The 18,370-nt window shown below is 39.5% G+C and overlaps 1 protein-coding gene across 2 annotated transcripts; it reads left to right on the top strand.

The window, feature by feature from the left end:
- Positions 1-2,249: 2,249 nt before the first annotated feature.
- On the top strand, positions 2,250-18,233 carry LOC117339233 (peptidoglycan-recognition protein SC2-like). 2 transcript variants are annotated; one of them, XM_033900708.1, is made up of 4 exons: positions 2,250-2,498; positions 8,119-8,250; positions 9,182-9,385; positions 17,814-18,233. In XM_033900708.1, the coding sequence occupies exons 1-4, from the start codon at positions 2,447-2,449 to the stop codon at positions 18,155-18,157; spliced, it is 732 nt and encodes a 243-aa protein (XP_033756599.1). In that variant the 5' UTR covers positions 2,250-2,446; the 3' UTR covers positions 18,158-18,233. The 2 variants fall into 2 exon arrangements, with proteins under 2 accessions (XP_033756599.1, XP_033756600.1); XM_033900709.1 differs by lacking the exon at positions 2,250-2,498 and adding an exon at positions 5,456-5,762.
- Positions 18,234-18,370: the final 137 nt, after the last annotated feature.

Raw genomic sequence — 18,370 nt, 5'->3', positions numbered from 1 at the left:
ACACGTGACAACACTCTATTGTATATTCTATCCGCTGAATGTGGGTCAGCTATTGTTCTCTCCGAAAAATCTACAGCAATGGAACGTTCATATTATCAATATCAATTTTCATCTTACCTTTTAGCCATCATATCAAGTGACATCAAAGATGTGAATGAACCAGCAAACAGAATCCTAGGCACGTATCAAAACGTACCAGTACATCATATTTGTGTTTGAATAATATAATTAATATATCACAATAGAGATATCTAAATTCAAATATCTGTCTTTCTAAGAGAGATGCGGGCGTTAGGTGTCCTTTATGCCATAGGAGTAGGATGGCTAAGCGTCCGCCCTCAGTTATTGATTTAGGAGTAATAGAATCTTTACTTTGTAGACGAAATAGAGTAATTACTTTGAGGACGTGACTTTATCTGGCAAGTGTCAACGCCGAAACTTGAGAAAGTTAAGTAAATTGGTTATTTTGTTTTTATTAATCATTAACGCTAATCTCTTTTTCAATTCATTTTAGTTAAAATCGCAGTTGTATTTCATTTTGAATTTATTTCGCTACATAACTGGATAGATAGAAGCAACATCACGTTAGATATAAATCATTTGCTACCACAATACGATGTGTTATTCCACTCTCAGACCATCAGTTAATCATTACAGCTGTTGATTAACAATCTGTTTATACCACATGTGGTATAAACTCTGTACGCATTTTGATTGGCTAACACGGTGAACTTTGACCCAAGCTGCAATTGTTATTGACGTCATCAATAATCTAATGACGTCACATCACCGGTTCCTGGACGTCACCGGTACACTTTATTTGCATACGCGAAATTATACTTGGCCAAGTTTCCCTTTGATTCAAGCCGATATTATTGTGGTAGAAACAGGTCACACGACTCGAAATTGTTGGATATGGAATTTATTTCACACTCGTAAGTTATTTCTTAAAAGTTGCAAAAAACACTCGCTAAAGCTCGTGTCTTTTGTAACTTTTAGAAAATAACTTACTCGTGTGAAATAAATTCCATATCCAACAACCACTCGTTGTGTAACCTCTATGTATCGCTCGATTCACCACACTTCAGAAATAAACCATATTTCGCTCGATTCACCCACACCGAAGATATAAGTATATATTTGTAATATATTTTAATGTAATTATCAAGGATAAATAAACTTATCATTTTTTTTTTTTTTTTTTTTTACATATTTCCGACCCATGAAAACCAAGGTAACCACGTCAAAAAACTTTAAAAATTGCAAACATTTGATGTATCATGAATTTTGATCCAAAATGTCACAATTCCAAACACTTTTATTTCTGAAACCTATTTGAAATTGTCAATCTTGTTTTGACATATGTTCATCATTAAGTTTTTTTCTGCTCTCTTACTGTACCCGGTCTGAGCTGTCCTAATTTTCTCTGTTGGCAAAACTAAATTTCTGGTGCAAACACATTGTCGGAAAATTCGAAAATTTATAATTTCCAACCATTTTTTCTTCTACAACCTCATAATCACTGCTTTGTGTATACTTCTTTTGTCGGCATCTGTGAAGATTAGCTCTAATCTAAATGCTTGGGTGGATATATAGATATGTAAATCTGATCCTCTACGGGGAATAGAGAGAGAGCGCGAGATGAGCGCGCGAGAGCGTAGAGTATCGAGAGAGCTCTCTCTAGCTATCGCTGTCCTCCCGCACTCTCCCCCCCTCCTCTCTCTCTCTCTCTCTCTCTCTCTCTCTCTCTCTCTCTCTCTCTCTCTCCTCTGCTATTAAAATTTGTAAAGATAAATTATGCCCATCCGGTTGTAATGATTATTAATAATTTTATTATGGGGGAAAGGGGCTTTTATATAATTTATAACTTGTGCCCAATCCCCTTTGTAAAGGTTTCATTAGAAATAAAAATTATGTTTAAATCAAATCATAATCACTCCCCGTTTTGTACCCATTTAACGAGCGATAAATACATATCTATATTTAGTTAGATGTATTTCTACCCCATCTCTGTATCGGTGTACCTACATACACATTCACTGCAAACTATACCCGAGATGTCAGATACATCATGTACGTACAAGGAAGTTGTTAGAGTGCAGTTGTAAAAAGCGATTCCCAACAAAACCCGCGTATCTTACACAATACACGACTCTGACATAGAAAGATGTTAGCGATAGGGAAGTTACACAAAATGAAAAAGGAAGTGATTGAACAATTAGGAAAATCCCTGTTTTACCTGCTGAAATGGAAAATACCAGGAAGGAAACCAAAGAAATTGGTTAAGACTAGGTCTTCGGACGTCCAGTTTCATTTATTGTACTCACGCATGTGCAGGTAACAGCTGCCTGAATGACCTGATGTGATCAAACATAGATAAGTTAATATTACGTCATATAGAAAAGGCTGCCGCTGCCACAGAAATCATATAGCCACTTCTACAGGAATGTCGCTCCTAACATTGATAGTTCTGGTGGCATTCTTCCATACCTCGGTCGGTAAGTAAAGCGACGATATTATTTATGTCACTATTCTCTGTTTTTTTTTTTAAAGATGGTGATAGGTACTTGTACACCTGTTTTTCTTACAAGTCTACAGAAACAATTCATTCATTCAAAGAAACATGGTAATTCTGTGTGTTGATCTTTTCCCGTCAAGGTATTTATTTCTAGACTGGAGTTTCTGAACCGTCATCTGTGTATTTCTTTTACAGCAATCGCTAAAGTTATTTCAATCACATTTTAACATAAATGTTCAATCTGAATGCACGGGTCCCATTTGTACATTTTACCCTGAAACAGATAACTCTACTGCAATTGATCATGTACTCATTGAGTCAAATTCTATAGATCTTACCATATACTGTAAAGTTTTAGACGACGATGGAAACGTTTCAGAACATTGTCCTATTGTCTGCTCAGTAGGTGTACCCAAATCCTTTACGGGCAATACATCAAGGTGTAACAAATATAAGTGGAAAAAAGCGTTAAGCGATGGTTCAATTTGCAATTACCAATGCTATGTAAAACGTTTACTGGATTGTATCAGAGTACCTACTGGAAATCCATCTTGCCATGATATAGATTGTTATTATAACAATATATGTTCTGCCTTGCTTGAAGCAGCTGATAAGTGTATACCAAAAACTAAGTATAAAAAATATCAAAAACCTTATTGGGACGAAAGTCTTACGGTATTACATAATGAAATGTTGCACAAAAGACACTTGTGGATACAATCCGGAAAGCGTAGACAAGATTGTCGAACATTCTCGGAATATAAAAAATATAAAACTAAATTTAGACGTCAACTCCGGAAATCATTTGAATCTTACATGAAGAATCAATTCGCTGAAATTGATAGATCGGGTGATCTTGATCAGAACCTTTTTTGGCAACTTTTTAAAAGCAAAAAGTCAGCCTCAAGGGCTAAACAAACTGAGCTGAAATATGAAGGTAAAGTTTTCAGAGATCCTCATGATATTATTAATGGGTGGCGTCTACATTTTCAACATATATTTAAAAACCATGACGATAAGGAGTTTGATTGTCATTTTCGAGATGAGATGGAAAAAAGAATCAAAATATTAAAATCTAGTATACATTCTGATGAAAATTTGTTTTTACGTGATAATTTTACTTTTAGTGAAATAAATTTAATTTGTAAAAACCTTAAATCAGGTAAAGCAGGTGGTCACGAAGGTCTTGTCTACGAACATATTAAATATGCAGGTCATTCTGTAATTAACCATATACAAAACTTATTTAATCTTGTTGTAAAACATGAATATATCCCGAAAAGTTGGAAACATGGTATTATAGTAACGATGTATAAAGGCCATAGGAAGCCAAAAGATGACCCTAATAGTTATAGGGGAATAACCCTTTTGCCGGTATTTTTCAAAATGTTTGAAGTGGCTATTGCGAAAAGAATTAGCCATGTAATAGAATCTGATGTGTTCCCAAATAAACAGCAGTCGGCATACCAGAAGAATTTATGTAGCCTTTGTACAGCTGTTAATTTACAAGAATGCATTTATTATAATATGGAAAATGGTTCAGATGTATATGTATCGTTTTTAGACAGCTCAAAGGCGTTTGATACCGTTTGGCACGACGGTCTACTTGCAAAATTATATGACATTGGCCTTACCGGTAAAGTGTGGAATATTTTAAAGTTGATGTACACGGATATAAACAGTTCCGTATTTTTAATGGTTTAATCTCCGCTCCAGTAAAGATGGAGCGCGGGATCTTATAAGGAGGGGCTCTCTCAGCCAAAATGTACTTAATTTTTATTAATGACCTATTAGATGAAGTAGAAAGATGTGGTAGGGGCGCTATGATTATCGATAAAACTGTAAATATTCCAACCCAAGCAGACGATATATGTTTAGTAAGCACAAATATTACAAGTTTAAATAAAATGTTATCTATTTGTGAATCATACAGTCGCAAATGACGATTTTTGTATTCAGCCTCAAAAAGTAAAGTTGTTGTATTTTCAAATAAAAGAACCATAACCATTAACTGTACTTTACGCCTTTAAGATATAAGTATATATTTGTAACATATTTTAATGCAATTATCAAGGATAAATAAACTTATTATTATTATTTTTTTTTTTACATATTTCCGACCTGTGAAAACCAAGGTAACCACGTCAAAAAACTTTAAAAACAGCAAACATTTGATGTATCATGAATTTTGATCCAAAATGTCACAATTACAAACACTTTTATTTCTGAAACTTATTTGAAATTGCATATTTCTATTCAAAAGACAGAATCAATCTTGTTTTGACATATGTTCATCATTAAGTTTTTCTGATCTCTTACTGTACCCGGTCTGGGATGTCCTAATTTTCTCTGTTGGCAAAACTAAATTTCTGATGCAAACACATTGTCGGAAAATTCGAAAATTTATAATTTCGAACCATTTTTTCTTCTACAACCTCATAATCACTGCTTTGTGTATACTTCTGTTGTCGGCATCGGTGAAGATATGTAACTCTCTCTCTCTCTCTCTCTCTCTCTCTCTCTCTCTCTCTCTCTCTCTATTAAAATTTGTAAATATGTAAATATGCCATCCTGTTGTAATGATTATGTATAATTATATCGGGAAAGGGCTTTATATGAGTTGTATAACTTGTGCCCAATCCCTTTGTAAAGTTCAGTTACAAATAAAAATATGTTTAATTCAAATCATAATCACTCCCGTTTTGTACCCATTTGACGAGCGGTAAATACATATCTATATTTAGTTAGATGTATTTCTACCCCATCTCTGTATCGGTGTACCTACATACACATTCACTGCAACATATACGTGAGGTGTCAGATACGTACAAGGAAGTTATTACAGTGTAGTCGTAAAAGCGGCCCCAACAAAACTCGCGTATCATACACAATACACGACTCTGACATAGAAAGATGTTAGCGATAGGGAAGTTACACAAAATGAAAAAGGAAGTGATTGAACAATTAGGAAAATCCCTGTTTTACCTGCTGAAATGGAAAATACCAGGAAGGAAACCAAAGAAAGTGGTTAAGATTAGGTCTTCGGACGTCCAGTTTCATTTATTGTACTCACGCATGTGCAGGTAACAGCTGCCTGAATGACCTGATGTGATCAAACATAGATAAGTTAATATTACGTCATATAGAAAAGGCTGCCGCTGCCACAGAAATCATATAGCCACTTCTACAGGAATGTCGCTCCTAACATTGATAGTTCTGGTGGCATTTTCCCATATCTCGGTCGGTAAGTAAATAGACGATGTTGTTTATATCACTTTTCTCTGTTTTTTTTTTAAAGATGGTGATAGGTACTTGTACACATGTTTTTCTTACAATTCTACAGAAACAATTCATTCATTCAAAGAAACATGGTAATTCTGTGTGTTGATCTTTTTCCCGTCAAGGTACATTTTATTTCTAGACTGGAGTTTCTGAACCGTCATCTGTGTATTTCTTTTACAGCAATCGCTAAAGTTATTTCAATCACATTTCGCTTGTTATGGCCTGGATGGAAGCTCGCGATGGGAAAAACTGCAGTACCTGGGGAAACCCGCTTGGTTAAAAGCTCACGCATGACTGCACATATTAGACATGTATATGTATTTTGTTGAATATGACACGCTTGATTTTGTCTGATACTGTGCTGTGTTCTGTATGAATATGAGTATTAGTGTTATTCTGAATACCTTGTGGTTACTTAAAACCTTTGGCTCAAAATAAGTTATGACTTGAAAGGTTAGAGGAGTAGTTTCTTTAAAACGATCGAAAGATGAAATCAATCGTAAAAACATCTTGCACTTTGAAAGACGATGTTCCTGTTTTTTGGTCTCATTTGGAAGTACTTGCTTGCGCGATATGATGTCAGTCGTGTTTCACTCTTGTTGATATGCCTAGTGCTTCCTTTGCCATCGCCCTAAATCTAATTTGAGATTGTGACTTAACCCGAATTTGACTTGAATTTGCATAGATGATGTCGTCGAATTGACCTACAGTTGTATGGCGGGTGTTGTCGATTTGACCTAGATTTGTATGGCGGGTGTCGTCGATTTGACCTAGATTTGTATGGCGGGTGTCGTCGATTTGACCTAGATTTGTATGACGGGTGTCGTCGATTTGACCCAGATTTGTATGACGGATGTCGTCGATTTGACCCAGATTTGTATGACGGGTGTCGTCGATTTGACCTAGACTTGTATGGTGGGTGTTGTCGATTTGATGTTCATTTGTATGGCGGATGGCCTCGATTTGACCTAGATTTGTATGACGGGTGTCGTCGATTTGACCAAGATTTGTATGACGGGTGTCGTCGATTTGACCTAGATTTGTATGACGGGTGTCGTCGATTTAACCTAGATTTGTATGGTGGGTGTCGTCGATTTGATGTTCATTTGTATGGCGGATGGCCTCGATTTGACCTAGATTTGTATGACGGGTGTCGTCGATTTGACCTAGATTTGTATGACGGGTGTCGTCGATTTAACCTAGATTTGTATGGTGGGTGTCGTCGATTTGATGTTCATTTGTATGGCGGATGGCCTCGATTTGACCTAGATTTGTATGACGGGTGTCGTCGATTTGACCTAGATTTGTATGACGGGTGTCGTCGATTTGACCTAGAATTGTATGACGGGTGTCGTCGATTTGACCTAGATTTGTATGACGGGTGTCGTCGATTTGACCTAGATTTGTATGACGGGTGTCGTCGATTTAACCTAGATTTGTATGGTGGGTGTCGTCGATTTAACCTAGATTTGTATGACGGGTGTCGTCGATTTAACCTAGATTTGTATGACGGGAGTCGTCGATTTAACCTAGATTTGTATGACGGGTGTCGTCGATTTAACCTAGATTTGTATGGTGGGTGTCGTCGATTTAACCTAGATTTGTATGACGGGTGTCGTCGATTTAACCTAGATTTGTATGACGGGTGTCGTCGATTTAACCTAGATTTGTATGACGGGTGTCGTCGATTTGACCTAGATTTGTATGACGGTTGTCGTCGATTTAACCTAGATTTGTATGACGGTTGTCGTCGATTTGCCCTAGATTTGTATGACGGGTGTCGTCGATTTAACCTAGATTTGTATGGTGGGTGTTGTCGATTTGATGTTCATTTGTATGGCGGGTGGCCTCGATTTGACCTAGATTTGTATGACTGGTGTCGTCGATTTGTCCTAGATTTGTATGACGGGTGTCGTCGATGAAGCAAAAGACCCTTTCTCTCTGTTCGTTTTGTACTTGTTTTTTTAGTTTGAATAAAGATTTCGTTATTATGACGATATTCTATGTTGTTTTTCTGAGTAATCTTTGCTATATGACACCACTCTACGCAACTTTTGTATGGTGTATATATTTGTTTACCTTCCAGCAGTGCGTTAGGGAGAACTTTGCTTCAGCCCGAATGGTTGTCTGAAAAACATTTAAGAACATATACATCGTCCGAGGTTTGATTGTGAACATATTACATGTGACATATTTACTACATTTCAGTATATAGATCAGAACACTCGTAACGTAATAACTAATTCTTGTTATTTTTTCACACGTGTTTATGAATTAACCTGTCCACAAGCTACAGCTATGATATTTGTTTGACATAGGTTTCAAAATACGCGCATCGTGTTTGAATCTGAGAGGGACTTGTCAGCATGATAGTACTTCCTGTTCCGGTAACTACGTCAGCAACTTGTGTTCCGGATCTTCTTCCATAAGATGTTGTGTACCGTCATCAGGTTTGATATAATACGTCACTCTCACACAACGCAAATACGTAGGTTTGAACGTAGTTCTGTGTTGATGTGGAAAGTCATGTCTCCACAGAATATGACGTTATAAACAAACAGAACGCAATTATCCTAAGTGATTTACAGAGAACTTTTAAACAAGTGTAAACGAAGAAAAAGTCCTTTTTATCATATTTTTACCAGTGAAGTATCGAAAATTATTCATTCTATAAAGTGGCATTGTTCACTATCAACACGACTTTTTCTTAATTGACCAATCAAAATACAGCTAACAAACGAAACTTTGGATAATTTAAAGCTGACCCGGTATATTTTGCTATAAAAATGTAAAAACAATATCTAACAGTGTCTTCAGTAATACCAATTAAATTTTACGAGAGAGGCTGGTTTCTTTTATATTTTTTTACAAGTGCGTACCACGAGTGAAAAATATCAAAATATTAGCCTCAAGAACGCTTACTGCAATACAGGAAATAAAAGTGAGCAGTTTAATGATTAAATATCCTGTTTGGCACTTCAAAGTTATATATGCAGAATATGCTCACTTATTTGATTTTGCTCCAATATTGAAATGATTAAGTTATGGGTTACTGTACCTCCTGTTACAAACTTAAAACTGCTCAAACCCTTTTAGATATAGGATTGTTTAAATCTCATCAACTCTGTAATTTCCTATTGAAAGTAACTGAAAGTGGCCATAAAAATACTGTTACATTGAGATTCTTAAAAAAAATTGTAAGAGACCTATAATAAGCACTGCACCGGATGTGACGTCACACTGCTGTCATGGATACCAAACTTATGTTTTGCATAGCGTCTCGTAGAAATTCATTATATTTTGTAATCTCTGTTCTTAATTTGTTCACAATGTATTGAGAACGAAATTTAAGACATATCAATATCATTATTTATGTTTCAGATGGTACCTCTCAAACCATTTGCAGTAACATACAGGTAGTCAGTCGTGCTACTTGGGGCGCGAGAAAACCAAAAAAAGTGACTACTATAACTAATGCAGTGCCTTGGTATTTCGTTCACCACACAGAAACCCCAACATGTTATAACGAGACTGAGTGTGCTAAATTACTCAAGAGTATACAAAATTACCACATGAATGAAAGAGGTGGGTATCAAACAACCCTCACTGAATTTGTTAACCACTTCACAACTAACAAGTGGACTCCGGAGTTGAGTACTGCACAACTAACACATAGACGTACGTACTGCCAGTTATAGATATACTGTTTACTGCCTTAGAGACTACGTACTGCCTTAGAGACTACGTACTGTCTTAGAGACTACGTACTGCTTAGAGACTACGTACTGTCTTAGAGACTACGTACTGACTTAGAGACTACGTACTGCCTTAGAGACTACGTACAGCCTTAGAGACTACGTACAGCCTTAGAGACTACGTACTGTCTTAGAGACTACGTACAGCCTTAGAGACTACGTACTGTCTCAGAGACTACGTACTGTCTTAGAGACTACGTACTGCCTTAGAGACTACGTACTGCCTTAGAGACTACGTACAGCCTTAGAGACTACGTACAGCCTTAGAGACTACGTACAGCCTTAGAGACTACGTACTGTCTTAGAGAATACGTACTGCCTTAGAGACTACGTACAGCCTTAGTGACTACGTACTGTCTTAGAGACTACGTACTGCCTTAGAGACTACGTACTGCCTTATAGACTACGTACTGTCTTAGAGACTACGTACTGTCTTAGAGACTACGTACTGCCTTAGAGACCACGTACTGCCTTAGAGACTACGTACAGCCTTAGAGACTACGTACTGCCTTAGAGACTACGTACTACGTACTGCCTTAGAGACTACGTACTGATTAGAGACTACGTACTGCCTTAGAGACTACGTACTGCCTTAGAGACTACGTACTGTCTTAGAGACTACGTACTGCCTTAGAGACTACGTACTGTCTTAGAGACTACGTACTGTCTTAGAGACTACGTACTGCCTTAGAGACTACGTACTGCCTTAGAGACTACGTACTGCCTTAGAGACTACGTACTGCCTTAGAGACTACGTACTGTCTTAGAGACTACGTACTGTCCTTAGAGACTACGTACTGCCTTAGAGACTACGTACTGTCTTAGAGACTACGTACTGTCTTAGAGACTACGTACTGCCTTAGAGACTACGTACTGCCTTAGAGACTACGTACTGTCTTAGAGACTACGTACTGCCTTAGAGACTACGTACTGCCTTAGAGACTACGTACTGCCTTAGAGACTACGTACTGCCTTAGAGACTACGTACTGCCTTAGAGACTACGTACTGCCTTAGAGACTACGTACTGCCTTAGAGACTACGTACTGTCTTAGAGACTACGTACTGACTTAGAGACTACGTACTGTCTTATAGACTACGTACTGTCTTAGAGACTACGTACTGTCTTAGAGACTACGTACTGTCTTATAGACTACGTACTGCCTTATAGACTACGTACTGTCTTAGAGACTACGTACTGCCTTAGAGACTACGTACTGTCTTAGAGACTACGTACTGCCTTAGAGACTACGTACTGTCTTAGAGACTACGTACTGTCTTAGAGACTACGTACTGCCTTAGAGACTACGTACTGTCTTAGAGACTACGTACTGTCTTAGAGACTACGTACTGCCTTAGAGACTACGTACTGTCTTAGAGAATACGTACTGCCTTAGAGACTACGTACTGCCTTAGAGACTACGTACTGTCTTAGAGACTACGTACTGTCTTATAGACTACGTACTGCCTTAGAGAATACGTACTGCCTTAGAGACCACGTACTGTCTTAGAGACTACATACTGACTTAGAGACTACGTACAGCCTTAGAGACTACGTACTGCCTTAGAGACTACGTACTGCCTTAGAGACTACGTACAGCCTTAGAGACTACGTACTGTCTTAGAGACTACGTACTGCCTTAGAGACCACGTACTGCCTTAGAGACTACGTACAGCCTTAGAGACTACGTACTGCCTTAGAGACTACGTACTGTCTTAGAGAATACGTACTGCCTTAGAGACTACGTACAGCCTTAGTGACTACGTACTGTCTTAGAGACTACGTACTGCCTTAGAGACTACGTACTGCCTTATAGACTACGTACTGTCTCAGAGACTACGTACTGTCTTAGAGACTACGTACTGCCTTAGAGACCACGTACTGCCTTAGAGACTACGTACAGCCTTAGAGACTACGTACAGCCTTAGAGACTACGTACAGCCTTAGAGACTACGTACTGTCTTAGAGAATACGTACTGCCTTAGAGACTACGTACAGCCTTAGTGACTACGTACTGTCTTAGAGACTACGTACTGCCTTAGAGACTACGTACTGCCTTATAGACTACGTACTGTCTTAGAGACTACGTACTGTCTTAGAGACTACGTACTGCCTTAGAGACTATGTACTGCCTTAGAGACTACGTACAGCCTTAGAGACTACGTACAGCCTTAGAGACTACGTACAGCCTTAGAGACTACGTACTGTCTTAGAGACTACGTACTGCCTTAGAGACTACGTACAGCCTTAGTGACTACGTACTGTCTTAGAGACTACGTACTGCCTTATAGACTACGTACTGTCTTAGAGACTACGTACTGCCTTAGAGACCACGTACTGCCTTAGAGACTACGTACAGCCTTAGAGACTACGTACAGCCTTAGAGACTACGTACAGCCTTAGAGACTACGTACTGTCTTAGAGAATACGTACTGCCTTAGAGACTACGTACAGCCTTAGTGACTACGTACTGTCTTAGTGACTACGTACTGTCTTAGAGACTACGTACTGCCTTAGAGACTACGTACAGCCTTAGTGACTACGTACTGTCTTAGAGACTACGTACTGCCTTATAGACTACGTACTGCCTTAGAGACTACGTACTGCCTTAGAGACTACGTACTGCCTTAGAGACTACGTACTGCCTTAGAGACTACGTACAGCCTTAGAGACTACGTACTGCCTTAGAGACTACGTACTGTCTTAGAGACTACATACTGACTTAGAGACTACGTACTGTCTTATAGACTACGTACTGTCTTATAGAATACGTACTGTCTTAGAGACTACGTACTGTCTTATAGACTACGTACTGCCTTAGAGAATACGTACTGTCTTATAGACTACGTACTGCCTTAGAGACTACGTACTGTCTTAGAGACTACGTACTGCCTTAGAGACTACGTACTGTCTTAGAGACTACGTACTGTCTTAGAGACTACGTACTGCCTTAGAGACTACGGACTGTCTTAGAGACTACGTACTGTCTTAGAGACTACGTACTGCCTTAGAGAATACGTACTGTCTTAGAGAATACGTACTGCCTTAGAGACTACGTACTGCCTTAGAGACTACGTACTGTCTTAGAGAATACGTACTGTCTTATAGACTACGTACTGCCTTAGAGAATACGTACTGCCTTAGAGACCACGTACTGTCTTAGAGACTACATACTGACTTAGAGACTACGTACAGCCTTAGAGACTACGTACTGCCTTAGAGACTACGTACTGCCTTAGAGACTACGTACAGCCTTAGAGACTACGTACTGTCTTAGAGACTACGTACTGCCTTAGAGACCACGTACTGCCTTAGAGACTACGTACAGCCTTAGAGACTACGTACTGCCTTAGAGACTACGTACTGTCTTAGAGACTACATACTGACTTAGAGACTACGTACTGTCTTATAGACTACGTACTGTCTTATAGAATACGTACTGTCTTAGAGACTACGTACTGTCTTATAGACTACGTACTGCCTTAGAGACTACGTACTGTCTTATAGACTACGTACTGTCTTAGAGAATACGTACTGTCTTAGAGACTACGTACTGTCTTAGAGAATACGTACTGTCTTATAGACTACGTACTGCCTTAGAGACTACGTACTGTCTTAGAGACTACGTACTGTCTTATAGACTACGTACTGCCTTAGAGAATACGTACTGTCTTAGAGAATACGTACTGTCTTATAGACTACGTACTGTCTTAGAGACTACGTACTGCCTTAGAGACTACGTACTGCCTTAGAGACTACGTACTGCCTTAGAGACTACGTACTGTCTTAGAGAATACGTACTGTCTTATAGACTACGTACTGCCTTAGAGAATACGTACTGCCTTAGAGACCACGTACTGTCTTAGAGACTACATACTGACTTAGAGACTACGTACAGCCTTAGAGACTACGTACTGCCTTAGAGACTACGTACTGCCTTAGAGACTACGTACAGCCTTAGAGACTACGTACTGTCTTAGAGACTACGTACTGCCTTAGAGACTACGTACTGTCTTAGAGACTACGTACTGTCTTAGAGACTACATACTGACTTAGAGAATACGTACTGCCTTAGAGACTACGTACTGCCTTAGAGACTACGTACTGCCTTAGAGACTACGTACAGCCTTAGAGACTACGTACTGCCTTAGAGACTACATACTGACTTAGAGACTACGTACTGTCTTAGAGACTACGTACTGTCTTAGAGACTACGTACTGTCTTAGAGACTACGTACAGCCTTAGAGACTACATACTGACTTAGAGACTACATACTGTCTTAGAGACTACGTACTGTCTTAGAGACTACGTACTGCCTTAGAGACTACATACTGACTTAGAGAATACGTACTGCCTTAGAGACTACGGACTGTCTTAGAGACTACGTACAGCCTTAGAGACTACGTACTGTCTTAGAGACTACGTACTGTCTTAGAGACTACGTACTGTCTTAGAGACTACGTACTGCCTTAGAGACTACATACTGACTTAGAGACTACGTACTGTCTTAGAGACTACGTACTGTCTTAGAGACTACGTACTGTCTTAGAGACTACGTACTGCCTTAGAGACTACATACTGACTTAGAGACTACGTACTGTCTTAGAGACTACGTACTGTCTTAGAGACTACGTACAGCCTTAGAGACTACGTACTGTCTTAGAGACTACGTACTGCCTTAGAGACTACGGACTGTCTTAGAGACTACGTACAGCCTTAGTGACTACGTACTGTCTTAGAGACTACGTACTGCCTTAGAGACTACGTACTGTCTTAGAGACTACGTACTGCCTTAGAGACTACGGACTGTCTCAGAGACCACGTACTGTCTTAGAGACTACGTACTGTCTTAGAGACTACGTACAGCCTTAGAGACTACGTACTGTCTTAGAGACTACGTACTGCCTTAGAGACTACGGACTGTCTTAGAGACTACGTACTGTCTTAGAGACTACGTACTGTCTTAGAAACTACATACTGTCTTAGAGACTACGTACTGTCTTAGAGACTACGTACAGCCTTAGAGACTACGTACTGCCTTAGAGACTACGTACTGTCTTAGAGACTACGTACTGCCTTAGAGACTACGTACTGTCTTAGAGACTACGTACTGCCTTAGAGACTACGTACTGCCTTAGAGACTACGTACTGCCTTAGAGACTACGTACTGCCTTAGAGACTACGTACTGCCTTAGAGACTACGTACTGTCCTTAGAGACTACGTACTGTCTTAGAGACTACGTACTGCCTTAGAGACTACGTACTGTCTTAGAGACTACGTACTGCCTTAGAGACTACGTACTGCCTTAGAGACTACGTACTGCCTTAGAGACTACGTACTGCCTTAGAGACTACGTACTGCCTTAGAGACTACGTACTGTCTTAGAGACTACGTACTGCCTTAGAGACTACGTACTGCCTTAGAGACTACGTACTGCCTTAGAGACTACGTACTGTCTTAGAGACTACGTACTGCCTTAGAGACTACGTACTGTTTTAGAGACTACGTACTGTCTTAGAGATTACGGACAGCCTTAGAGACTACCTACTGCCTTAGAGACCACGTACTGTCTTAGAGACTACGTACTGCCTTAGAGACCACGTACTGTCTTAGAGACTACGTACTGTCTTAGAGACTACGTACTGTCTTAGAGACTACGTACAGCCTTAGAGACTACGTACTGTCTTAGAGACTACGTACTGTCTTAGAGACTACGTACTGTCTTAGAGACTACGTACTGTCTTAGAGACTACGTATAGCCTTAGAGACTACGTACTGTCTTAGAGACTACGTACTGACTCGAGACTACGTACTGTCTTAGAAACTACGTACAGCCTTAGAGACTACGTACTGTCTTAGAGACTACGTACTGTCTTAGAGACTACGTACTGCATTAGAGACCACGTACTGTCTTAGAGACTACGTACTGCCTTAGAGACTACGTACTGCCTTAGAGACTACGTACTGCCTTAGAGACTACGTACTGTCTTAGAGACTACGTACTGTCTTAGAGACTACGTACTGTCTTAGAGACTACGTACTGTCTTAGAGACTACGTACTGTCTCGAGACTACGTACTGTCTCGAGACTACGTACTGTCTTAGAGACTACGTACAGCCTTAGAGACTACGTACTGTCTTAGAGACTACGTACTGTCTTAGAGACTACGTACTGCCTTGGAGACTACGTACTGTCTCGAGACTACGTACTGTCTTAGAGACTACGTACAGCCTTAGAGACTACGTACTGTCTTAGAGACTACGTACTGTCTTAGAGACTACATACTGTCTTAGAGACTACGTACTGCATTAGAGACCACGTACTGCCTTGGAGACTACGTACTGTCTTAGAGACTACGTACAGCCTTAGAGACTACGTACTGACTTAGAGACTACGTACTGTCTTAGAGACTACGTACTGTCTTAGAGACTACATACTGTCTTAGAGACTACATACTGCCTTAGAGACTACGTACTGTCTTAGAGACTACGTACTGCCTTATAGACTACGTACTGTCTTAGAGACTACGTACTGTCTTAGAGACTACGTACTGTCTTAGAGACTACGTACTGTCTTAGAGACTACGTACTGCCTTAGAGACTACGTACTGCCTTAGAGACTACGTACTGTCTTAGAGACTACGTACTGCCTTAGAGACTACGTACTGTCTTAGAGACTACGTACTGCCTTAGAGACTACGTACTGTCTTAGAGACTACGTACTGCCTTAGAGACTACGTACTGCCTTAGAGACTACGTACTGCCTTATAGACTACGTACTGTCTTAGAGACTACGTACTGCCTTAGAGACTATGTACTGCCTTAGAGACTACGTACAGCCTTAGAGACTACGTACAGCCTTAGAGACTACGTACAGCCTTAGAGACTACGTACTGTCTTAGAGACTACGTACTGCCTTAGAGACTACGTACAGCCTTAGTGACTACATACTGTCTTAGAGACTACATACTGCCTTAGAGACTACGTACTGTCTTAGAGACTACGTACTGTCTTATAGACTACGTACTGCCTTAGAGACTACGTACTGCCTTGGAGACTACGTACAGCCTTAGAGACTACGTACTGCCTTAGAGACTACGTACTGCCTTAGAGACTACGTACTGCCTTGGAGACTACGTACAGCCTTAGAAACTACGTACTGTCTTAGAGACTACGTACTGTCTTATAGACTACGTACTGTCTTAGAGACTACGTACTGTCTTAGAGACTACGTACTGCCTTAGAGACTACGTACTGATTAGAGACTACGTACTGTCTTAGAGACTACGTACTGTCTTAGAGACTACGTACTGTCTTTGTGACTACGTACTGTCTTAGAGACTACGTACTGCCTTAGAGACTACGTACAGCCTTAGAGACTACGTACTGCCTTAGAGACTACGTACTGTCTTAGAGACTACGTACAGCCTTAGAGACTACATACTGTTTTCTATGCATACACGTATGTCACCTGTGCAACTGCTTATTGTTACTGCTTAACGCCAACTGTCTTCTACATATCGTTTACTGCCTTACTGCTCATTGCCTACTTCCCAATAAATCTACACAGCGGTTGCGTGATCTTGTTTAAGCAATTCGTTGTAACTGGTAAGCAGTAAATATTACAAAGTGTAGGCAGGGCGTTATCGCTTATAGAATTCTATAGAAAACCGAGAAAAAGGTAAAATAAAAACAAAAAAATCCTCTTTAAAACTAGATTGGCGTTTGTGGTGTTTCCCTCATATCACTCCTAGAATCTATAACGTACGTTATATAAAACCATTGTCTCAATGAAGAAAAAAGAGCAATTATTATGTTCGTTGCTACTAAAAGTAATTACTGATGATATAGATGGAGACAATAACGACTTCCAGCCAACAAAAACCAATATAAAACATTGCCTTTAAAATCTTTTAGTGATGCCTTCGAATAGAGATAAGCTAAGAATAGATGGTTTACCAAAGTAGAGTGACTGCCCTTTTAAGAGCTCTCCAGTGACGTTTATTAGTCCACTAAACGATGAAAAAAAAAATAATCAAAAAGCAACATCGATTGTCCTCCTTCTGGCAGGCCTAATTTGCGAATTGATTTATTTCTGAATTATTTCTATGTCTTATAGAATTGTTTAAGAAAGTAATCGTTGTTCACATTATCTTATGATAATGGGAAATTGATGTTTTAAGATGCATTTTCGCTCAAGGTATATTTGTGATAATTATGGCAAATCCTAAACTCTGGCATATTCTTTTGTTTGTAAGGTTATAATGACATCGGCTACAGCTTCCTGATTGGTCAAGATGGACGTGTTTATGAGGGCAGAGGTTGGGGCGTCGTTGGTGCCCACACTCGTCATTACAACTCCCGTTCCTACGGAGTTTCCTTTATAGGGAACTTCATGAAGATGCTACCAATCAAAAACGCCCTCAACGCCGCTAAAGGGCTGGCACAGTGCGGTCTCAACAAAGGATTTATGAAACCTACATACAGCTTATTTGGTCACCGTGACGTAGGAGATACGGACTGCCCTGGGAACTCTCTGTATGCCGAGATAAGGACCTGGGATAGATACAATTACACTCATCACTCACCGTTCAGGCATTGACTGCGCTGCTCCCATTACTAGTACCACTATTAGATGAGTAGGTTATGGTAAAAAAAAAAAAAAAAAAGACGTATAGGTGAAATACGTGTTTTTGTATTTTTTGTTTGTTTTTGGTTTTTTTTCCGGCATAGACGTATACTATTCTTTTGGCCCGGATATGACGCAACAGGTGGCGTTACTGGTCAAGGTGAAGTATGTGATTGGTCAGTGTAG

This window comes from Pecten maximus, chromosome 12 (assembly GCF_902652985.1).
Source record: "Pecten maximus chromosome 12, xPecMax1.1, whole genome shotgun sequence".
NCBI lineage: Eukaryota > Metazoa > Mollusca > Bivalvia > Pectinida > Pectinidae > Pecten > Pecten maximus.
This window is presented reverse-complemented; position numbering and strand designations above follow the sequence as displayed.